The following is a 24,300-nucleotide window of genomic DNA, read 5'->3' on the forward strand; positions in this document are numbered from 1 at the left end:
CTAAAAGGGACCAGGAGACAAGCGTCAGGTCATGTAGGATACTCTCCCACCTCCAGACAAGCCTACCCTCCGAGCTCCTCCTCTAAGCAAGTCTGTAACTATTTAACCACCTCGGTGTCTAGTTTTCTCAGGACACGTGCAGTGGGCCCATCTCATTCTGTCTACTGTCGCCCTGGCAATGCAGGCTTTGTGTCATGCTCAAGATGTCCTGTCAGTCCTCAGCCTTCTTTTTTCTCTGGATGGCTCATCTCAGTGTCTGGGGACAGTTCCTCCCCCCACCCACTGCCATGATAACCTCCCTTCCCCTTGAATCCTTATCACACAGTAGCCTCATCCCTGGTGCCTGCAGTGTGGTCAAGTGGCAGTGGAGGAAGGCCGAGTTCTCTGCCATCAAGGACTGTACTCCAGTGGCCTAGTGGCCCTGTGGCGAGTGGCCGCTGTGTCCACTTCCCCGCCAGGCACCCAGGGGGCTCCCTGGCCTGCCCACACTCAGGGGGGAGACTGCACTTGCCTAACTCCTGGGCCTCTGGGCGGAGCCTGAGTCACTCTTTAAGTGGTCTCCGAAGAACCAACCTGAACGGAATGCCACTGTTTTCTCTCCTAGGCTCCTGGGCTCTCTTTTCCCATCAGTTCTCAGGAAGCAGGGAAGAAAGGTGTCAGACCTTGGGGATAATTTATGTGCGTAAACAGTCAGGAGCAGGGCGCAAGAGAGCATGAGAATTAAGGCCATTTATCCAGGCTTTGATGCTCGCTTTGCCCTCTGGTCCACCCTTTCTCATGGTCTTTCTCGCGCCACTTTAACCCTCTCCTCTCTGTGCTCCGCCAGGCCCGCCACCGAGCTCCTGCCTGCTGCCTCCCTCCCTGGCCTCTCCTACGGCCATCATGCATGCCTGGTGGAAGGTAGCAGACTGTGGCAGTGGCCTCCTGCTGAGGCCCCAGATCACGATTCTGAAGGGAAGGCACAAGGCACTGGCCGGCCAGAGTCCAGCATCCACAGCCACCTCCATAAGCCTGGCCAACCAGCATGTCCTCTGCAGCTGGCCTTTCCACAGCCCCGCTTCCCCTCTCCCCTGCCTTCACTCGGCCCTCTGAAGATGCGCTCGGCAGAGCCAAGTGGCACCAGGCGAGGCTGCTTTTACACTCGAGAGATGAAGTAATAACAGGTGGCAAGACTGGAGGCTGCTGGAGCCCAGGATTCCAGTTGCCATGGAAACGTGTCAGACCTGTGGAGGGACGGGAACTGTCAGCCGTGGAGGGTGGTGGGGGGCGCCAATGAGACGGGTGAGCAGAGGCACATCTTCTGGAGGTCTCTGCCCACTGCCTCCAGACTCCAGCTGAGCCAGCGCCTGAAAAACAGCTGCTGAAGCAGGCCGCGGCTGAGGGGTTGGGCCCAAGGGGCAGGCTCCGGCACGTGCATGTTTGTGCGCAGGGTCCCTGGCAGCTTGGGCTCCCGAAGCTCAGCCCTGCTGTGTGTGCGGGCAAGGAGGGGTCCACACTTCAGGCCTGGTTCCTATGTTCCTGGGATACTTGGGATGCAGCTCTGGTCTCAGCAGAAGCCAGAAGAGGAGGTTTTGCAGGCGTGTGTGTGTGTGTGTGTGTGTGTGTGTGAGAGAGAGAGAGAGAGAGAGAGAGAGAGAGAGAGACTGACTCTGATTGTGCCTGCCTCTCATGCTTTTCGTGACTGGCACGTCCACAGCACAGACCAGACAAAGGAGGGAGCGACGCCCTGTCGGGTAGTAGCTTCATGGAAGGTGTAGCCTACTTTACCACAGATGCTTGTTATTGACTGCTGCCAACCAGGCTCTCAGCAGGCTTGTGCATCAGAGAAGGAGACCCTGCCCAGGGCTGCCCCATCTCCAGGGTCGGCTGAGACCATTGTGATCTGTTGGAATTACATTGGCTGATTTTGGGACGTGGATCCTCTGCTGTCTTGGTGTGGGAGCTCTCAGAAACCAGTTCAGCATCGTGGCAATACACAGAAGGGGAACGGCTGCACCACGAATCAAACCCTTTCTCCAGGCAAGATGAGAAGTCTACCACGGAACCAGCACTGTCCCTGATGTAGCACAAAAATCCTGTAACATGAGGCCTAGTAGTGATATGCGATGGGCTGCTAACCACAAAGTCAGTAGTTCGAAACCACCAGCTTCTCCTCGGGAGAAACACAGGCTTTCTACTCCTGTTAAGCGTTACAGTCTCCGAAACCCACAGGGGCAGTTCTCCCCTGTGCTGTGGGGTCACCAGAAGTCGGCATCGACTTGATGGCAGTGCGTGTTTTGAGTCCTTGGGGGCGGTGGAGAGCCTCTCTCTGGGTTTGATTTACTTGAATTCTCACGCCCACCTGCTCCTTGGTCTTATTCTCCCCTCCCCCATGCATTTCTTCATGAACTGTCCCTGGTTTCCTCTTCCCACCCACTTGTCCCTTGGAGGTCTCATCTCCCTAAGGTAAATTCCTGACCTCTGTAAGGCTCACTCTGTTTCCTCATGTCTCTTATGTGATCTCAGCCCATGAACATTAATCAACAGGAAAGCAAATCCCTCACCCTGGACTCTGCCACCAAGATAGCAAGCGGGGCGTTGTCCCCCGTCACCTTATCCTACAAACCGGGACTCAGTTTCCCATCCAGAAAAGCTGGATCTCGGTTTAAATCTCACTTGCAAGGTCTGGGCCGGCTTCCTGCTTCCAGGGAAACCCTTCTCAGAATGATCTTATCTATGGCATCAGGAAATTGCTCATGGCAGGGTCAGGCCCTAGACCGACCCAGCCATGGTGTGAGCTCCCTTACGGACAGCAGCACCACCACCAAGCCCTCGCCAGCATCTAGAATTCTTGGGAGAAAGGTTCTCACCGTATGTGATGGATCACTTGGATGGCTTACTGCGGTAAGGATGTTAACTTTAGCTTCGCAGAAAATGTCTGCTCTTATCAGCCAATCCCACTAATTTTTATTTCATGTTGGCTTGCTGAATAAAATAGTGAGTGTCCAAAGTTGATTTCAAGAGATTTATGAAGTATTTTATATGCAAAGCATTATCAGGAAGGATCTACCCTTAGGACTTCTTAGGAAGCCCAGACATGATTAGAGTCACATGGTCTCTGGGACCCCCAACTTTTCCACGTCACACCTGGGGCCTTGAGCCAGCACTTGGATCTTGTTGAATGTCAGTTATGTCATTTGACAAAATAATGCCAGCTTCACCCTTGCTGTCTATATGAAACTTACTGAAATATTATCAGAAGGCTTCCAGCATCAGGTCTTGCTGCATATCTGTAGTGTAATTAATCTCTGGTTCTCAACGAAAAGCAGCTGGACAAGAGGAAGCTTGGAGGTGTATGGTTGACCTGGTGTCTCCGTTTTAGAAGACAAGGGATTGATTATATTGCCCGGTAAGTGCACACATAGAATGGTCTCATCTACAGTATTATTCTTCCAGCCGCCTAGAGCTGCCCGCCACCCAGTCCCAAGAGCCGGACATCACATGAGGCCAGGTGACTGGCCAGCCCTGTTTGCTGAGGACTAGGAAAATGAGCAGTCAGGGGTGTTCAGAACAATGGATGGCGTTGCCACAGGGCACCCGCAGCAGTGCCTTCCCAGTGCAGGAGCATCACGGTGTCAGCTTATTTACACTGCTGCTGCCGGAGCTAAGCCATTAGCTCCACTAATCATTAACCAGCCTCTGGGTGGACAGCGCATCAGTATTTTAGCAGTGAATTATGATGTGCCCCCAACCTGCAGGAGTGAGCAATTGAGTCGGGAAGCTAGGGCAGGTGGCGCAGTGTCCATTGAAAGAGGAGCTGTTCCAATCCACCAGTAGTCCCATGAGCAAAAAGACTTGGCCAGTTTCCTCACAAAATGGAGACTAAGTCGACAATGCTGAGAGTCTTGCCTTAGACTAGTTGACATTTATTTCTGGGGAACACAAATCTATAACACAAGGGATATAGTGTGTTAGAGAAAGTCTTTGTTTGATTTTGAATCAGCTTTTCTGAATGGAGAGGAAGTCAGGTACATGGAATATCTGTAAGGGACAGGTGAGAGATGATGAGACTAGACTTCCTGGGAATTTTAGTGGGGTTATGTACATGAGATTGGTTACCTTTCATGCAGGAGCTGTCTACATTGTGGTTTGCCTTTCCCCAGTTGATATCCAATTCAAATCAGTCACAGAACTTAACTCTGATTTACCCTTTACCCCTAAACTTAATATACCCCATCTCTTTCTATTACTGAGATGGAGAATATATTTGCCAACATTAACCCATATGTCCAACACCAATCCACAAAATCCTCCCCCATCTCACAAAACATACACTATGATGCTGATTGCAGGAGGAAGGCCGAATCAGTGAGCACGTAAGCATCTCAGCGCTGGCAGGGGTCTCCACATGGCTGCTCCAGCACCCAGGGCTGCATCAGGGTAGGTCCATGCGGCTTCTTGGGGATGTCTTGCAGGAAGTGAGCCTTGCCAGCTGAAGCTGGGAACTGCTAAGGCAGCTGCACCCTAGTGTGACCATCACAAAGCAAGAAACCCGAGAACTAGAAAGGCGAGGCTCACCGAGCCATTTATCCCTCTGCCCTTCAATTAATCCCACATGTGTTTATCGGCCAGATTGGCACAATAAACTAACTACCTCAACTGGGAAATGGAAAGGTCATTAAAATAACAAAATAAAGAAAAGAGCAAAATGCACCCCAGAAGAGACTCTGAAACACTTGAATGTAGAGTAGCTAAAGCCACAGGAAGAAAGTGTAAGCAGAAGATGTCATTGGGTGACTCCAAAAGACAAAGTGTTAACAATGAAGTGTGCAGCGTCCTGGCTCAGCAAACCCAAAGGGATTTCGGACTTGGCAGTTCTCAATCTAAAAGAACTGAAGATAAAACACCGAAGAATTCTGTGCACATATTGAATGATGTAAGAAGCATCAAAAGAAGATGGAAGGATTATACAGTCACTACCGAAATAGTTGGTCTGTATTTGACCATTTCAGGGGTAGCATATACGCAAGAATGGGTAGTATCGAAGGAAGATGCCCAGGCTGCACTGAAAGCACTGGTGAAAATGAAGCTACAGAAATTAATGGAATACCAATTGAGATGTTTCAAGAGATTGGACACTGGAAGTATTCACTTGCCTATCCTGAGAAATCTGGATGACGGTTACCTGGCCACCCTCCTTGAAAGAGATCCATATTCGTGTTCATCTCAAAGCAAGAGGACCCAATAGAGTATAGAAAGTATCAAATAGCATCATGAGTATCACACGCAAGTTAAATTGTGTTGCAGATCATTTTCAAAGTGGTTACAGCAGTATGCAAACAGGGAGCCGCCAGCATTTGGGTAGGAGAGCTGGGTTTCAGGATCGTGCCCGTTCACCACCCTTCGCATGCACGCTGAGCACCCATCAGAGAAGCTGGACTAGCTGGAGAAGGCGGCGTCAGGCTTGGCGGAGGGCTTACTAAGAACCCTTGGTGTGCAGATGCCACAGTCTTGTTTGCGGCTGAAGAGCAAAGAGAACGGCATGGCTACGACTCAATGTAAAGGGACAATCCTCACAACTAGATCAGTAGACAACACCGCGATAATCAGAGGAGCGGTTGAAGTCGTCAGTCTTTCACTTGGGTCCACAATTGGCAGTTGTGGTGACAGCCAGTCAAATGATGTATTCTGTTGATCAAATCTGCTTCACATTAGTGAGCAAATCTATCACTTTGAGGACTAAGGCAATCCTGACACAAGCTGTGCTACTTTTATTATTATGCCATGATATGTTCATTCATCCCAGGGACGTGAAAACTGGACAATGAATAACATGAATAAGAAAGACTGGAGAGTAATTGATACATTTGAATGATGGTGTTGGAAAATAATATTGAAAGTACTGTTGAATGCCAGAAGAACAAATATGTACAGCCAGAATGCTCCTTAATAATTTGGACATGTTAACAGGAGGGCCAGCGCCCTGGGGAAATGTACTATGCTTGGTAAAGTGGAGGGTCCTCGGGAAGATGACACGTAACAACTCAAACCTCTTTTCTCTTTTTTACCGTTTGGCAGACCTCCATGTTTGAGTCACAGGCATGCTTGGGTTTTCATAGGAAAATTGTACAAATAGTTAAGTTGGCAATTGAAGGGAAAGAAATGAACTTACTACTTCTGGGCCCAACCACTAGAAGTCTTATCGGCAAACTAAAATGTTTGCTGATGACATGATGCAAAAGAGGATGTCTGACCTCCTGTAACCTCACCAGGGCACATCCAGACCAATGACAGCCGCTGCCCCAGCTCCATATCTATGAGACCGAGGTCAGACATGCCTCCACCTGCCAACCTTTTTGATAATTCTGACACCCCAACCGTCTTTTTCCTGTACTCCCTACTCTCCGCCGGGTTTGTTAATACATTGCATTGATCACACAAAACTCACAGACAATACTTATTATTATGGAGTTTACCCAGGACGTTAACAGGGCTACAATTCATCATCAGAATACCCAGTGTGTAGTTCTTCGATCAAGACAGCCTCCCCTCAGCCATGCCCAGAGATAGACTTCCTTTAGTTCTGGGCCTCTCAGTCTCTTGGCTTCTGCCTTATTTGGACAAGTGTTAAAAAGCTCTTTTTTTCCCTGCCAATAACTTCAGAAAGCCCTCCACTCCACCACTAAGCCTCAGTCCAAAGGCGCTCTAGCTCCATGGGCTGGCAAATCGAGCTCCCCAAATAATGCCTGAGGCACCCGTGTCTGCCACCAACCCTCCAGGCCAAAGACTTCAGCTGTTCTTGCTCTGTGGTCCAGGAAGCCCACTGCCCCTGCACTGTCTCCTGTTGGCCTCTCTGTTCTGCTGTCTCCATTGCTGTTATCTGTTGCCACCTCTCTTCCATTGCTCCCTTTCTCTAGTCTCAGCTTTCTGTCTTCTACAATGAGGAGGGTGAGTGCAGGGATCTCAGTGTTAGAAGGGCATACTCCACTCCTTGTTCTTCTTTCTTGATGGTTGTGCGAGCCCCCTCTCTGCTTGGCTCACTTTAAACGGGGGTGGGGTGGGGGAGGGGAGAGGCAAAAGTGGCCAATCCCTGTATTGGGGTACCTTATACCACAAGTGTGTGCCATAACCGTTCTATACACGATTGGCAAGCTACCCAATCCCTTTAGGGGACCAGGGACTACAACCACCTCACATTTCCATCACCCTACCGAGTCATTTGGCAGGAGTCACAGAGCTGATAGCTAAAAGGGCCATACTACACTTGGTTCTCGGAATTTATTTGAGAAGCCATTCTGTGTGACATAGGAATGTCTGAAGTGTAGTGAATGATGAAGACACCCAGGCTCAATAGACCACCGGGCGTGGCTACCTCCTCCATCTCTTCCCACGGAGCAAACGTTTTCTCTTCTTGCAGAGAATTGTCTGCTTCCCTGAAGATGAAAATCTATGACTTCGAAACTGATTAAACAATCCAAACAGAAACTGATAAATGGATTAACCCCCTATAATGTAATTCAGCACGCTTTTGTCTTCCGCCTTCCCCAGGTAAGTTTTTCCATTCCTGGAGGCCAAGCAGAGGCAGGCAGGAAGTAAAGGCCAGAGGGGATCCTATTAAAGTGGGTGAATCCATTTATCACTTACTGTCTGGATGGTCTTTCTGCTCACATATCTGCTTCCTTTTACAGATGTGTACCCTACGGGACCCCGATTAATGTCAGTCCATGCATAATGAAAGATAGCAGGCATTCGGGCATGGCAAAGAGGTAGATGCCCCGGTGGTTAAGGCTAATGCCATAAACGGATAGACTTTTCTTCTGAGGCACACACAGAGTCTTAATGATTCCTTTGGGGTGGTTTCACAAAGAAATGTTCACAATAGGGATAGCGGGGGGAGGGGGGGGAACCCCTGAATAATGGAGGTGTTTCTCTCCATACAAAGAATCTGTTCACGGCCTGGAACCAGCCCTTGGCAGGAGGATTTCAGTTTCTTGAGGGCAGGTGCTGTTCGCACACCTTTTTTAAAAAGGTTATGTCTCAAGAATGTTCTTTGTTTTTACTCAAAGAGAAAAGACTTTCAGTACCGGGCACGGGTGGGGTAGTGTGTTCAATTACTTGGGAAAGTCTTAAGACTGAAAATGGGTTAGTGTAGTCATCATTCAACTCACCTGTGACTAGGGCTTGAGCCAACCATCTGGCAAACGGGGACCCCAGTTCTCATTCCAGGCACGTGGGGTCTGCAGACGAACACGTCAGAGGTGCTTTCGATGACCAACGTGCCGGGACATTGGGGGAGGCGAGGCTGCATAACACCAGACACTGATTCCACTGAGAGGCTCATGAGAGCCCTCAGAGCATCTCCACTTTCCTTCATGGAACTGACCATCTATCGGTGCTTCTTTGTTTTCCTTTGCAGGGACAGGAGGAATATCTCCTAAACAAGAGCATCTTTCCCAAGGTCCAGGTCCAGGTATTGACTCTTCTCTCTCCCTTTAGTCACTCCACTGAAGTTTACGGTCGCCACTTAGTGTTGTTCAGAGTGAGAGGTGTTCCATTTGCCTAGCAGACCTTCTGGATGGATCTCCTCATCCAGGGAGTTAGCTCATCAGGAGAGCAGGGGCGTTGCTGTAAAACTACAGGGCTGGGGGAGTATTGACACACTATACTAAGTCCAGGATGACTTGTAAAAGCATTAGCACTGTTGACCCCAGAAGGATCAAACAGAACAACCGGCCCCATTTAACACCTGGTAACAAAACCTCAGGTTCTAAACTTCACATTTTTTCTGAAGCAGATGCTACCACTGTGGGAGGAGAGGTTGAGGCAGTTGAAACCCACCTCAGCCTAAGATTGGAATTTTTCTCTTCTTATTTCCCCAGCCCAGAAAGGACCGGATGGGACAGTCATTCCCAATAACTACTGTGACTTCTGCTTGGGGGGCTCGAGCATGAACAGGAAGCGTGGGACACCTGAAGAGCTGGTGTCCTGTGCAGACTGCGGACGCTCTGGTGAGTGTGGCCCTCCATGCATCGTGTGCCCGTGGACAAGGGACTGCGCGGCTTGCATCCTTGGGGGGGGGGGGGGCGCAGGGCGGAGGCCTGGTGGGCATGATGATTGGGAGGGGAGGGAGGGAAGCGGCTTTTAGGGCATGTTGATCTTTTTCTTCTTTGGGTCTGAAGCATCTGATGGGATGTCCAGGGGAAAGGGCAAGGAGAAAAATGTGATTTGCTTCGGGCCTTCCATGCGGTGGAGATTCCTTTTGTGGGTACGATTGCAAACAGCAGTGAGATAAGAGTGGACGCGCTGGAGACACAGGCAACCTGCTTTCCTGTATCTGGTGATGTGAATGCAACCAAAGCTGTGGTTGTCCTGTGGGAGTGCCCGGGGACCAACTGGAGGAGGATGGGAACATAGATCTTGGCAGAACAGCCTGACCTCGGTTCCTGGATAGCTTCATCAACACCACCACCATTGGCCACTCATCCCATGTCCTCATATGGAAAAGACACCCTGGTAGATCCAGGATAAATTCGCAGGGTGACTCCGGAGTTCACTTGACCGACTGTGTTTTTCACCATTTAATCTTACCTGAGGATGAAAGAGAAAGGGGGGGGGGGGGAGCGGGAGAGGTTTTGGTCACGTGCCTTCATTCTTAACCGGTGTTCAGGTCTTCCAGTTCTGTAAAAATTGTTGTTTCGCTTTTCGCTTCCAACCAAACCATTGGGTTTTGGCTGATCCTGGTTGGTTGTTGGTTCTACGTACCTTTCCAGTACTTTCATGACATAACTAGGCCAGAATGCCAGGCAGGAGGAAGAGAGGAGTCCAAGCTTGTCTCTGTTCTTCTCAACTGCTGGCTTGGGGGTGAAATGCAGTTCAATGGGGTGCTCGGTGCCAGCGATGAGAGTCGCTGCTCTGTCTGCCTTTCTACCCGTCTGGATGACTTGCAGTCCACCAGGGAGGCCGGAGAGGGCTGGTCTTCAGTGCTTCCCTGACGGCAGCCTTCACGTTGGGGTTACTGAGGACTCAAGACTGACTTGGTTGGAACATCCGTCATTAGAAAACGACTCTGGTTTCTGTTGCTTACAACCCCTGACGTTTCACTCCTGACAGGGTGGCTGGCTTGTACATTGTTGACAGTTCACTTACTTGCAGATACAGTAGCTCGTACGCTGAACTCTTCACTCTCCCGGGGTAGCTTAGAAAGCACGGGCCTATGTATTAGTGGACTCTGGTCTTTAGCTCATTCCAAAGGAAAATGAAACAAATGAATTACCGTCTGTAAAAAGCCAGCAACCAGGCAGAATCTCTGCCGCTGGAAGCAAGGTCACTTGGCAGAGAATGGGTCTCAGTAGAATATTAGACCGCTCGCTCTAGGATTAGGGTGGGCTAGAGAGGGAGGCTACAGAAGGCTCCTGGAAAATGGCTGTATTTACTCCCCGCCCTTTTGTATAGAAACTAGAATCCTCCCGTTTGATCCATGGGGGACCAGGCGTTGGCAGTTAAGTTTGTCCAGCGCCCATCTCTCTGCAGCCTTCACTCAGCTTTCTCCTCCCAGGTCTGTCTGCTGTGTGATTCAGGGCTGTTTTATAGCGTCTAGGTATTCTCGTCCCGTTGGCTGAGGATTGATGAATTTGGGTAGATCATTTAGTCAGGGCCTAACTCCGATGTTCCTGAAATAGTTGATACTTGGGGAGAAGCAGGTGGCGTTAGCCCCTGGGATTTGTTTGTGAAGGCAGGTGGGCAAATACTTCAGTCGGGCCTCCCTGGGGTCCTCACAGGGGAGCCCCGAAGGTCTGCCACGCCCTTCCCATCTGCCCCAGCACTTCTGCTTGCTGGCAGAGAAGGCGGGTCTCAGAACTGGCAAACTACACAGCATGTTGGTACCTTATTTGGGGGCCCATTTAGAATGTGAACAAGTTGCATTTCAGGATACTGTATTTTATTGCCTGTTTTTTAAACTCCCGTTTTCACCTTTATAATACTTTGAGTTAGATTTGACAACTCTGAATTAAGTAGCTAAGCAGTCAAGACCTGGGCATGTCTAGTGGCTAATATTTGTGTGTGTGTGTGTGTGTGTGTGTACACACCTGTGTGTATGTGTATGTTTGTGTCAATCACAGAAACTCCTCCCAGTGGTTAAAAAAAGGAGAGACTCTTACTCCTTATCAGTTATCAGACTTTGCAACTTCTTTGGGCTTTGAGTGCAAATGAACTCGAAGGCGTAAGGGCAGGCCTGAAAGAGCATTGAACGGAGGGGATTAGAAGCTGGCTGGAGGCTGAGCCACTTTGAATGGGTTACCTGACAGCAAAACCTTCTCCAAGCGGACTGTCAAAGTGAGAGACAAGCGTTGTTCAAGAAAACACGCACTGCAAATACCCCAGAAATACCAACCAGGCCGCAAAACTGCCATGAACATCACGGTCTGGGGCGGGGCGGAGCGAGTGTGCTGTGGAGGGGACGGAGGACCGTGGCTGATGCTGTCAGGGTCACACGCTGTGCACGTAGGCATCACGGCTGAGAACGGGGCCTTCTCCTCGGGCATGGGTTGGGTGGTGGGGGTGGGAGGCTGTCTTCCCTAGGAATGTTTGCTTTGCCCCGTAATCCCAAATCCCTGTCACCAGGCTTTGACATACCTGGCTAATCATTTTTGGTGTGGACCGGTTTTCTGTTTTGCTATTAAGAATTAACATTGTGATAGTGTAATATGCATATTAATAATGATGTCTGTTGCTTAACCCATGTGCTGATATATTCATCATACATGTCAGCTCATTTGGGAGGAGAAGGCAGGAAGGAGAAGGAGGCCGCGGCCGCAGCACGCACCACGGAGGACTTATTCGGTTCCACGTCAGAAAGTGACACCTCAACTTTCCACGGCTTTGATGAGGACGATTTGGAAGAGTCTCGCTCCTGCCGGGGACGTCGCAGTGGCAGGGGCTCGCCCACAGCAGATAAAAAGGGCAGTTGCTAAACCCACGAATCAGACTCTGGGCTGCCCGCCACCACCTCCGACTGTGGTCATTGTTCTGGTTCTGATAGATCTTTTTTTTTTTTTTTTAATGAAAGAAAACTTTAGGTTATTCCTTTGTCCTGACTGCTTCCTTTCATCCTCTCTGCGCCCCTTCCTCCCTCCCTCTGCCCCGCCCTTTTGGGTACACCCACCAGAAGCACAAACTACTGAGAGAAAATGAAACACAATGCAGAATGGGAGGCCTTCCTAGAGACCTGGGATCACCAAGTCCCGTGTGTTTTCTATAGGAATGGGGAGTCAGACAGGTGATCTCTGGCAGGGCGGCAGGGCGGGGCTGGGGACATTTCTGGACACGAGCAGAGTTGATGTCCGCAGGTTTCCTATTTATTGACAAATTGAAGAAGGGAAGAACATTGGATTTAGATACCAAGACCCAGTAACATAAAAGTGTTATTTATTCATTCTTGCTAGATTAGGAAGATTTTTTTTTTTAAGGAGAGAGAGAGAAAGGAAGTGAAAGACAGTGAAGTCCTATTGCTATCTAGAAGCCAGCCACTGGGTGGGGAGGATTGTCTCAGGATGATTGCACACTCAGTCCCCCATTGGAGCTGGTGGCTCCCCACAGCAGATCCCCCCTCCTCGTTTTTTCTCCTGACCTCTCCATCTTCCTCCCTGCTTTTGAGAATGTCAACAGCTCCAGAGACGTCTGGGGCGCCAGCGCCCAGCTTCCTGACCAGCAGCCACCTCCTCAGCTCCTCCTCTGTCAGCACAGCGGCTCTTTTGTGGTGGCTGCTTTTGTCCTCCCTTTCTTCTTGGTGAAGAGCGAGCTCCAAAATACAGGAATGGACTAGAAGCAGAATGTCATGGACCGGGCAGTGACAAAACGCCCCGAGGCCACACTCATGGAAGACAGAAAGATACCTCACAGTATATTTCCCCTGCCCTCCCCTGTCTAAAACCATATATAAATACCTGTTGGATGATCCAGTCTCCTGTGTTTCTTCTGCTGTGTTTATAGTGCCGCCAGCACTCTGTTTTATGTCTCCAGTAGCACCTCCTGAAGTCAATCAAAGCAACACTTGCTCAAGGCCCTTGGGGTGACGGAGAAGAGCAGCCATCTCTTTGGCAGCCCCAAGAAGCAGCTGCTGCCTGGTCGCCTACCCCAAAGGTATGTCTTGGCTGACTTGCCTTACAAGCTGGGAAGAACTCTCAGGGTGGTAGGGGTTTGCTTTTGTTTTTAATGGTTTCCTTCTTCTTTCTCTAACCCCTGCTTGGCTGCATCCCCACCCCAGATTGTCTTTTGTTTCTCTGGGTCCTGGCTTCCTTAGTGCGAGGGTGGCTTCTGGAAGGTCTTGTGCCTGCCCTCTGCTGCCTGTGTGCATGCATACCTGGGTACCGAGGTGGGGCCGGAGGCTCGCTTGGAACAAGGGAGGAGCGCTGTGTGGACAACATGGGCTTTGGGCTTTGGGCTCTGAATTCCACTGCAGGAGCAAACGGCTGGGGACGTGCTTGGCTACCTCAGTCTCCTGCGACTAACCCTGCAAGTGGATTCCAGGGAACTGAGGCTGGAGGTGCCTGCTGGATTCAGGGAGCCATGAGGCAGTGTGGCCACAGGAGACTGCATGTCTAGGGTGGCACTCCATGCTCCGGGCCCTGAGTTCACTGCTAAGAGAACCAGACCCAAGAAGTGTGGCCTTAAACCGCACGTTGTACTGTTCCTGCCTGCCATCCGTGTGAATAGCCCAATGCGGTCAGCTCAGGTCGGCCCTGCTCGGGAGATACAATCTCCCCTACTATTCTCCACCTCCTTTGTCTGTCCCTGTAACGCTGACTGAGTCCTGCATTCAGAGCTCTACGCCTCTGAAGACGAGATGGGAGTTTCCGTGTTCACATCCACATGCTCAGCTAATCTGCGCCAGCATTTGAAACATGTCTGGATGCGTGTGGTTCTTGAAGTTCTCAATGGAAACTTGCTTTCGAATTGGAGGTTGTTGGCTTAGTCTTTCATTTTAACACCCACATAATTAAAACCTATTAGAAAAGGCCACTGAATTTCAGAGCCTAGGTTGAGGCTCAGAAAGGGAAGGAAGAGTGTAGACGTTTTAAAGCAAGTCTGGTCTCCAGGGAAGTATTTATCTGTGGATGGCTGTTTCTCTTGTTGAGGGTGGGGTGAATCGTCATCCTTTGCCATTGGTATAGCAGTGAAAGCAGTTAGCCAGTCAGCATTGCCTGAGCATCTTGCCTAGCCTTACAACAGCGTCAGGGGTTGCATGCCTTTTAATTCTTATTTTTAACACATAGGAGGGATTGGGAAAATGATCCAGTTCAACGATTTCACTTTTCAGTTGAAAAAAGTTAACCCAGGGAGGTTAATGTTGAGAAATTGGAAGGCGTGTCCCTTTGGAGGCAAATGAAATGTCTGAAGGCCCAGGAAGGGAAGCTGTCACGTGGAGACAAGGCGGGAGGAAGTTGGCTGGTTTGGGCTTCCAGGCTCTTTTGTGGCGGACGCATCTTCACCCCCCTTCCTCTGGGTAGCAGTGGCCAACGTTTACGTGGCAGACACTGTCTGACTGTCTTACTTCATTCTCACGACCACCCTGTGAGATAGGTGCTAGCTCTAATCCCCAGCTTACAGATGCAGAGACCGAGGCTTGGTGCTACCCATATTGAGATTCACCCTGTATACCCATGGCCCCACCGTTATCAATGAATCAGAACTTACTTCCTGACATCCTGACTCCATAGCCTGTAGTCTTTGCCATTGCTCTCCTGCAAGTTCCGTGTGTGCGCGCGCGCCATTTTGCCTTTTGTGGTAGAGTAAACCTTCGTACCCTATATATCTATATTTAGATACATGAGGGGTACCCAAAAAACTCAGAATGTTTTACCCCCAAAAGTTATGTATTCATATATTTTTAAGAAACAACCATATTACCTACAAAGTACTCTCCATTACACTTAATACCTTTGTCAATTCTGCAATTCCTTTCATGGAAATATTTTTCATACTCAGCTGTTTGGATGGCTGACAGCATCGCCACCCTTTTTTTCCTTCTTCACCTCTTCTGTGTCTCAAATCATTGTCCTTTCATGTCCCTGTTCATTCATGGAAACAAGAAGAAGTTGCACAGAGCGAGGTCAGGTGAGTGAGGTGTGTGGAGCAAGAGAGACATGCTGGTTTTTGCGCCAACCTGGCGCACTGAGATGGCTGTGTGAGCAGGTACATTGTTTGTTCTGGTGGCAAAATCAGGCCTTTTTACTGCACACTGTTACACAGTCTTTTCAGAACCTCCAAATAAAAACTTGATTAACAGCCTGACCTGGTGGAACCAACCCCAAACGAGCATTGTCTTGATGTTTGATTTCACTTGATGAGCTTTGTTTGAGCAAGGTGACAACGGCGTCTTCCACTGGCTTGATTGATGTTTGCTTCCAGGGTTGTAAGAATAGCACCATGTCCTGTCACCAGTAATGATCTTGGGGGAAAAAAAGTCTGGGTTGTCTCGGGGCTGTTCTTTCAAAGCACGGCATGTTTCCACTTGAAACTTCCCTGGTCAGTCAGAACCAGAGGCGCAAATTTTGCAGCAACCCGTCTCATTTCCAAATCTTCGCTTTTAATTCGCTGGACTGAGCTCCAAGATAACTTCCCCATCCCTTCCATGGTCTGTTGTCTGTCTCCACGCTCCAGGGCATGAATTTTGTTGACATTTTTGTCCATTTGGAAGTTGATGGGTGTCCAAAATGAGGTTTGTCATCTATCGACATTTCATCTCTTTGGAAATGAGAAAGCCACTCATACACTTGAGATTTTCCCATAGCGCCGTCCTTGTAAGCTGTGTTCAACATCACAACAGTTTCTGCGGCATTTTTCCTGAGTAGGAAACAAAATTTCACAGCTGCACGCTGTTCTCTTAACTCAGCCATCACAAAAAACAAGGTTCCAGTGAAACTGCTTTCACAAAAATTTCACAGACAGAACCTTCCCTGGCGACGCCTCTGGGTGCACTAACTCAGAGGGAGTTGCTTGACCGTTGAGTGGGAAAAATACAAAATATGAAAGCTTTGCCCAGCAGAGTTTTTTTCTATTTTTTTTGGTCCCTCCTCGTATACTTTGTAGGTAAAATATACCTTGTGTGCCCTCCATATTTTGAGAAAGGTTTATTTTGATATCATATAATTATACATGTACACACGCACATATATTCCAATTCAAGAAAAAAGTATTTGTAATGTGAATGTAGGTTTAAAGGTAGCCTTAATAAAAATAATTTTAATCATGGAAAGGTAGATAATTAAGATTCTGAAAAAGAGAATTCCTCATTGAAATGTGTGTAAAATATTATAGAGAACTCATAACAACCATGTCTAGACGTGTCCTCCTAGACATTAGGGACAAAGACCCTAATATATATGACCTTGGGGATTGTGGGTGCTGTGTGGGCAGCCAACACACCTCTCTTAATTGCCGAAGTTATTAAATAATTATCACTACTCAATTAAAAAAAAAAAGTTGTTTATTGTGTTTGTGCTGGGAGTTTACACAGCAAGCTTTCCCATTTGATAATGTCCACACAGACTATTCATTGATATTAGTTACACTTATCACAACGTGTCAACGTACTCTTAAACTGTGTCTAGTTTGTGCCCTTACTGGTACTCTAGTTTCTCTGCTCCCTTACCTTTTCCTCTTTTCCTCTGAGTAATTGTTGCTCTTTCGGTCTCATACTGGTAGTTTTTAAGAAGGGCACTGGTCTACAGTTCATATCCCTTGTTTTGTGTGCCACTCTGCTCTTTGCTTAAAGGTGACCTCAGTGGAAAGAGTATCTCTGTTCTCTCGTTACCTTTTCCAGCTTGTCTGTTGTTTTTTGAAATAACAAACAGAACTTGATGTCCGTTCTGTTTGCCTGCCAGTCCATCTGGGAACCAACCACTGTGAGTCTGATCAGAACGGTCAGTGTGGATAGCTGGGCACCGTCTAGTTCTTCTGGTTCTGGCTCGCATACACATCTTTTTTCTTTGAGCTTTTGATTACCTTCTTTTTTGTTCTTGGGCAGTAGAGATGAGACTTGCTTAGATGGCTGCCCATAAGCTGTTAAGGCCCCAGACAAGACCCATTTCACTAGGATGCCCTTCATGACCTTTGTGAACTAGGTTATGCCAGTTGACTGAGTTTTACCAGGAGGCTCTGGTCCTGTGCCCTCTGGCTGAGGTCACGACTAAAATTTCAAAGGGAAAGGAAAGTGGACACGCCAAAGAAAAAGTGGTCAGAGCAGTTCTTTTTGTCCTCAGTTCAGTAAACCACTACTCAAAATACTTCAGCTATGTCCCCTCATTTCCAGGATCTCATCCCAAAGTTAAAAACCCCAAACTCTCTGCTATCTACTCGATGCTGACTTACAGTGATGACCCCATTGGACAGGGTAGAACAGGCCCTTGCGAGTTCCCGAGACGGAAACTCTTTATGGGAGTAGAAAGCCCCATCTTTCTCCTGAGGAGCAGCTCGGGTTTCCACACTGCTGACTTTTCAGTTGGTATGCTAACCACTACCCTACCAGGGGTCCTACCCCACAGATTGGGGGACCCAAATACAAGACTTTGAGTTTGCCACAAATATTTGGGGAGGGACGGGGAAGGGGGAAGGCGCTGCTGATGTGGAGGTGAGAAATGCTACCCAGTATTTGTTTCCTACCCAGAAATATCTAATTCTTTACTTCTGTTACTGAGATTTGATAGAAATCAGATTCTATAATCACTGTAACCCTGGGAGTGAAAAATAAGCACTTCATTGTTTAAAGGCCCTTTAAAGTCAGTAATACAATTTGCTTCTGGTGTTTTAGAGAGAAGGATTTAATAAAAAATTAGGTGTTCACATCAATAGTATTCCTTTATGTCACCCTGCTTACTTTGCATCTCTCTATGCACTTAATGGGCTGCAGCCTGATACTGCCTTTATATAGCACTTGAGGGAACACAAGATTATTACTCTGGGAGAGAACTAAAGGCTCTTTGGAGCTTCTCACTTCATGGTGGAATAAAATTAATTAATTTTATCCCAATATGCCTCCTGTTACAACTGATGAATATGATCTTGAACATGCACTTAAGGTTTGGGCAGATTCCTGTCTTAGAAATTTGTCCACAGGGGATTTTTTGAAAGGGAAGTTATTTGTGTGGTGTCTTTTCTGAGTGAGGCATTTTTCAATGGGCGAGCAAAAGCCCAGACTAGAAATTCAAAATGTGTTGCCAGGGTTCTCGGCCTTAGTTCCTCTAGCTCCGTGACATAGAAATCGTCCTCTCTTACTGATGAAGAAGCTGAGGTTCCATTAGCTTAGGCGCATGGTCCGAAGGTACAGGTCAGTAGGTGGTGTCTGGATTTTATCTTACTCTGCTGAGTGGTACGTATTTCACACCTAGATCACACTTGGGAGGTTTCTGGAGCAAAGTGTGTCAAGGATGTTGAGTCCTTTCACGCCGTGCCTCGTTGGATTAGGGGAGGTATTTGCTGCTGTGAAACCAAATCAAAGCCCAAACCTTTGATCACATTAGAATTGTGGTGAGACGTAGCAGCTAGCAGCAAGAGTGTTTGAAATCCTAATGAATTTCCCGGCTGAGATTTCAGAACGGGCCTTGTGGGGAGGAGAGGAGTGGAAGCAGGTGACGGTGGCAGAGTGCGCTCTCCGACCCTCCCCCTCTGGTCCCAGGCCCAGGTTCCGAGCACGAAAACCTTGAATTGTAGGTACTGTTTTGCTTAATCAGAGCGATATTTTATTCCTCAGAATAACAGAGCCGGAAAAACATTTTTTGCTTGATTGCTTTCCAGAACAGCTGACAATCACGGGGGATCCCTATCAGAACGGATTCATTAGCTAAGAAGCATGAGCAATTAGGTGCTGAAAGTAAACACTGACCCTCAGCCAATGACTCAGACATTTCAAAGGTTTTTCATTTTGAAATAATTTCAGATTTACCAAAATAATGCAGAGAGTCTCCACATACCCTGCATCCAGTTTCCCCTCCTGATGACAGTGGGAGCGCCCCCACCAGGACATGGTCCTTGGTGCAAAGCCATATCTATGGTCCCGATTCAAGTGTTGCCCATTGTCTCACGAGTGTCATTTCTAAGGACCACATGTTACAGTTAGTTGTCCTGAGTCCTTAGTTTCTCTTGCTTTGTCTTGATAACCGAACTCCTAGAGAGTCCTGGTTAGTTATGGCATAAAGCGGCATGCACTGTAGACTTGTGCCATGTTTTCTCATGATGTAAGTCTGATTGTGCATTTTTGGGTAAGAACTCAACAGAAGGAACACCGTGCCCTTCTCAGTGCCTCCTACGGGGCACATCATTGATTTGTGCCACTACTGGTGACTCAGACTTTGGGCCCCCTTTAGATTTGTTCTGTGCCCTTTCCTTGCCAGTGAAGTTTCAGGATAGACGTCTCAGAGGCCTGGGGTGAGATTACTTTTACTCCGAGACTCCTTTATTCATTCAGTGATCAGGGCTGAGTAACAAAAGTATGTATACGAGGGGTATCCCCTTCCCCACCCCCCCAAAAAAGGAAGAAAAATTTCAAGGCTATGTATTTAATTTTTTTTTTCTTTAAGAAAACAACCTTAGCACCTTCAAAGTACTCTCTGTTACACTTAATACATTTACCAAATCTGCGGTTCCACTTTTGGAAGCATATTTCAAACTCATCTGTTTGGATGTCTGACTGCAGCTCCCTCGTTTTTTTACTTCACCTCTTCCAAGTTGTCTAACTGCTGTCCTTTCATGTCCCTTGTCATTCTTGGAAACAAAAAGAAGTCACATGGAGTGAGGTCAGGTGAGTAAGGTGTGTGGGACAAGAGAGGCAAACTGGCGCACTGAGATGGCTTCGCAAGCAGGTGCATTGTGGTGGCAAAAGCAGCCCCCCATCTGCCACAAATCAGGCCTTTTGGGTCACACAGTTACACAATCTTTTCAGAATCTTTAAGTAGAAAGCTTAACTAACAGACTGACCTGGTAGAACCATCTCCAAATGCACTATCCCCCTCACATCAAAACAAATGAGCATCGTCTTGATGTTTCATTTCACTTGAGCTTTTTGGGGAAGGTGACGGCGTCTTCCACTGGCTTGATTGATGTTTACTTTCAGGGTCGCAAGCAAACATTACTGTCTCATCACAAGTACTGACTTTGGGGAAGATGTCTGATTGCATCAGAGCCGTCCTTTCAAAGTGTGGCATGTTTCCAGTTGCTGCTCTTTTTCCTGGTCAGTCAGAACCGGGGGCACACATTTTGCTGCGACCCTTCTCATTCCCAAATCTTCTGTTAAAATTTGTTGAACCATGCTCCAAGATTTTCCAGATAACTTCCCATCTCTCCCATGGTTCATCATCTGTCTTCGAGCACAAATGCATGAATCTTGTTGACATTTTCATCCTTTCGAGAAGTTGACAGACATCCAGAACAAAGTTCATCATTAATTGACATTTCACCTTTTTTGAAGTGAGAAAACCTCTCATACACTTGAGTTTTTCCTGTACACTGCCCTTGTAAGCTGTGTTCAATAATACAACAGTTTCTTTGGCATTTTTTCCAAAATAGGAAACAAAATTTCATGGCTGCATGCAGTTCTCTTACATTGGCCATCACAAAAAACGAGGTTTGAGCTAAACTGCTCTTAAGAAAAATCCACTGTGACCAGAGAGTATCTTCCCAGGCGATGCCACTGGGTGCACTAACTCAGAGTGAGTTGCTCAGGTTGCTCCATGCTCAAGTAGTGAGAATAATGCATACTACAAAAGCTCTGCCCAGCACAGCTTTTTACCTGTTTTTTGGGGGTGGTGGTGGTGTTAATTGTAGGCCTGTGAAGGATAGGGTGAAATGAAACATAAAGCCAATGGATTTATTGCCGAAGCTATTTATTGACCAGTTGCTTTCTCTGGTCTCTGGCTGGGCAGATTAGGCAAGATTCAGTTGGGCACAAAGAGTCAGGTGGTACTGTGGGGGCACGAGGGTGTGGCGGGATTACTTTGGCTGTGAACCTCCGTGATAGGGCAGTTTGTTTTTGGAGGGAGCTGTCAGTAAAGAGCTTTCGAAAGGAGCTGGAGCTGAACAACCACAACCAAAGGCAAGACAGCCGAGAAAGCCAGCATGACAGTCTGAAGGCGTGCTTACCTCTAGTTTTGGGCGATAGTGGTCTTCACAACCTATTTTGATTGCTGGTAGTCTTTCTTAGCAAACAGAGGATGCTTCCTGAGGGCAGAGTTTGTGCCTTTTATATCCTTTGCACAGTGCCTAACACCAACCTGCCACAATGAGTTTTCTGTTGAAATGAACAGAGTGGAGCAATCGTCCCGAATGGAAGGATTTGGTGCCTCCTTACGTAGTGGGTGTTCAGTGGACGTTGTTTACAGAAAGGCTGTGGAGGTCAAAGCTAGCCAAAGCATCTATCCGTCAAGTCAGACGCAGGTAGATGCGTTCCGGAGGCTGTGAAGTGGTGGTGGTACTGAAGGAGCCAGGAGGGAGAGAGTCAGCACGTGAGGACGGGTGAGGGGTCAAGTTGAAGTCAACCTGGAAGGATAGCACCGAAACTTCCATGGAGTGGACTGTGAGCAAAAGATGGCATTCACCTGAGCCATGTTTGGTCGCCTGCCAGAGGATTTGAAAGAGCTTGCGATTTCATCGAAGCAAAAGCAGAAAGATAGGGGTGGGTAAGTCAGTGGTGGAAATTTGAGGAAACCTAAAGGGTATTGGGCCGTGGCTGTGACATCTGACCCATCTGACGATCTGGGCTCACTGATGAGTGGTACAGAGAGACTCCTGGCAGGGGGTGGGAGCCTGTTAATGGGTGGTCAGGAGAAAGGCCCCACTGGTGGATCACTCAGGTGAAGACACTGGAGGCAGGTGGCTACAGCGCAGAAGAGATGAGCAGCAGGGGGGAGGAGGGAAGCTTGAGAAGGCACCGGCGAGGCCCATCCGACACAAGGCAGTGGGATGGCACTTAGAGGAAGGGAAGCAGCAGATGGGAGAGAAAACATGGGAATGAAGCCCTTTCAAGGCTGCTTTAGAAAACAGTAGGCTCATAGAGTGAGAAGCACATCTAATCCAAACCTGTGGGTGTACCTAACCCGAGAGCAGCCATTAGGCAGCGGAGAGTGAGAATCCTTGGGTGGTGCAAACGGTTGACACACTTGGCTGCTAACGGAAAAGTTGGAGGCTGAGTCAACCCAGAGGCACCTAGGAAGAAAGGCCTGGCGACCTGCTTCTGCAAAAACCAGCCATGGACATCCTGTGGAACACAGTTGTACTCAGACACAAGGAGGCTGCTGTGAGTTGTGGGGGTGGGTTGCCAACTCATCTGTAACTGGTTTAAGTAGAAAGAGACGGTGGATGAGGAGAGGAATTTCAGCTTGGAAGAGGCAGAGCTTGGCTGATTCATTTGATTTTGAACTTGATTTCTTTTTGACTATTTGCCACATGGGTCTCTCCTCCGTTTTCTCTCTGGCTCGGTGGGCTAAGCATTGACAGCTAATCATAAGGTCAGCAGTTCAAATCCACCAACCACCCTCTGGAGAAAGATGAGTCTGTATGCTTCCATAAGGATGTATGATCTTGGGAACTCAGTAGAGGGTCGATATAAGTTGGAATAGACTTGATGACACTGGGTTGTGCGTATTTTTGCCTCCTGGGCATACAGCTTGTTTGTCACACAAGCAGGGCATTGGGTTGGTGGTACCCATCTCTGGCCTCACGAGCTGCTTCTGAGGTGAGATGTCATCTACTTGATTGTATTGCTCACCGCTTTGTACCAGCTGCTCCATTCATTCCAAAGACCAAAAGAACGGGACAGATTTCATTTTAGCTAAAAGCAAAATCCTTTTTCTAGGCACCCATGCAGGCTTAAAGGAACCCCCCCCCCCCCCATAAGCTGTCACCAGGACACTTGGGACCACTGGACTAGTTGAGGGCTGTTCTAGATCTCTGGACTTGGTATTCTTTCTGATGAGTTCTGGGGCCACAGGGATGGGGGAGTGGGGGAGAGAGCGAGTGTGTGCCAGTTCTTTTGTCATGCCAAATTAGCATCAGGTGGGGGTTTCTATGACCCATTGATCCTACACCTCATAACTACTTGTTTCAACCTGGCTGACTGGAAAAAAGAGTCCTCATACAGGTCCTTCTTAAGATTGTGTGGAGGAGCCCTGGTGGCTCAGCTGTTAAGCACTGCTAACCAAAAGGTTGCCGGTTCAAACCCACCCAGAAACTCCACTAAGGACCCAGTGAAGCCCAGGGGCCAGTTCTACTTTGTATGTGGGGTCACTCACTATGAGTTGTAATCGACTTGATGGCATTTGGGAAAAACCAACAAAAACCAGGGTGCTTTTACAGTAAATAAAGGTTGCTTGGTTAGTTTCCAAGTAGAAGAGAAGGAAAAATATGCAGAAAAGATTTTGCCGGGTACACCACCTAGGAGTAAAAGTCCAGCCACGCTGTCTGTTTCTTCCGACTCGCCCTGTGCCTGGCCGAGGTGCTACTGGCGTCCGGGCGGTTGTGGGAGACACTAGCCAGGCGTCCGCTCGCTGCACACAGCCTCGTTAGCTTGGCAGTTAGTGGATGGTGTCTCCCCTGCCCCGCCCCCCCCTTTCAATTAATTTTGTTTCCACCGCCCCCATATTTAACATCTTTTTATTTATTTTTGTTCGTTTGTTTGTTTTTAGGTAGTTGTGCCGTGCTGTTGTTTTTTGTTTTATCTTTCGTTGCCTTTCCCTCTGCAGTCAACTCTGACCCGGGACTCCGGCAGCCTCCAAGCAAGCCATTTCCGAAGAAGGTGAAAAGAAGCCAAGACGATTTGTACCGCACTGCCACCGCCACCGCCTCCTCATCCTCCTCTTCATCTTCCCTTGCTGGGCCCCCTCCTGTGCACACGTGTCAGCCAACACAGGAGCCTGGATTGTGGGAAAGCCCGCCAGCGCAGCGACGAGAAGACCGCTCGCTGTCTGCTTGTGACCGTCTTCACTGCCGTCGCTCCTCAGTGGCTCCGAGGAAGGCGCCGCGCCACACCACGGACGAACGGACAAACAGGCAACGAGTTACCTATTTCCTTCAATATGTGAAAGAAACCAGTTGGTTTATAGTACCTTCTACTCCACATGTTAACAGGAATTTTGTGAAGACATGACCCCCCCCATCTCCCCACCCCCCAAAAATGGACTTCATGGCAACTAAAGACAGAATATTCACTCTGAGGAAAACACCTCACATTTTAAATAAGAAAATAAAAACCAACTCTACTCTCTCAGGCTTTTAAAATAGCCATGAATGTATGTGCTTTAGGTATTTAAAATTTTTCTTTCTTTTTTCTTTTCT

At 48.2% G+C, this 24,300-nt stretch overlaps 1 protein-coding gene across 8 annotated transcripts in view; it reads left to right on the forward strand.

Annotated features, from left to right (window-relative positions):
• Positions 1-24,300, forward strand: part of DPF3 (double PHD fingers 3) — a 211,065-nt gene that overhangs the window by 144,181 nt on the left and 42,584 nt on the right. For 4 of the 8 annotated variants that reach the window (XM_045287781.1, XM_045287780.1, XM_045287785.1 and 1 more), the window contains exons 8-9: positions 8,396-8,449; positions 8,859-8,987. In XM_045287781.1, the coding sequence (XP_045143716.1) occupies positions 8,396-8,449; positions 8,859-8,987 (183 nt within the window). Of the gene's footprint in view, positions 1-826; positions 1,255-8,395; positions 8,450-8,858; positions 8,988-11,748; positions 13,120-23,708; positions 24,230-24,300 lie in introns of those variants that run through there. The other 4 variants (XR_006679866.1, XR_006679867.1, XM_045287783.1 and 1 more) reach the window with 4 other exon arrangements.

The sequence above is a fragment of the Echinops telfairi genome, unplaced genomic scaffold (genome assembly GCF_000313985.2).
Source record: "Echinops telfairi isolate 266 unplaced genomic scaffold, ASM31398v2 ScPeMD7_18;HRSCAF=68, whole genome shotgun sequence".
In the NCBI taxonomy this organism is placed as follows: domain Eukaryota; kingdom Metazoa; phylum Chordata; class Mammalia; order Afrosoricida; family Tenrecidae; genus Echinops; species Echinops telfairi.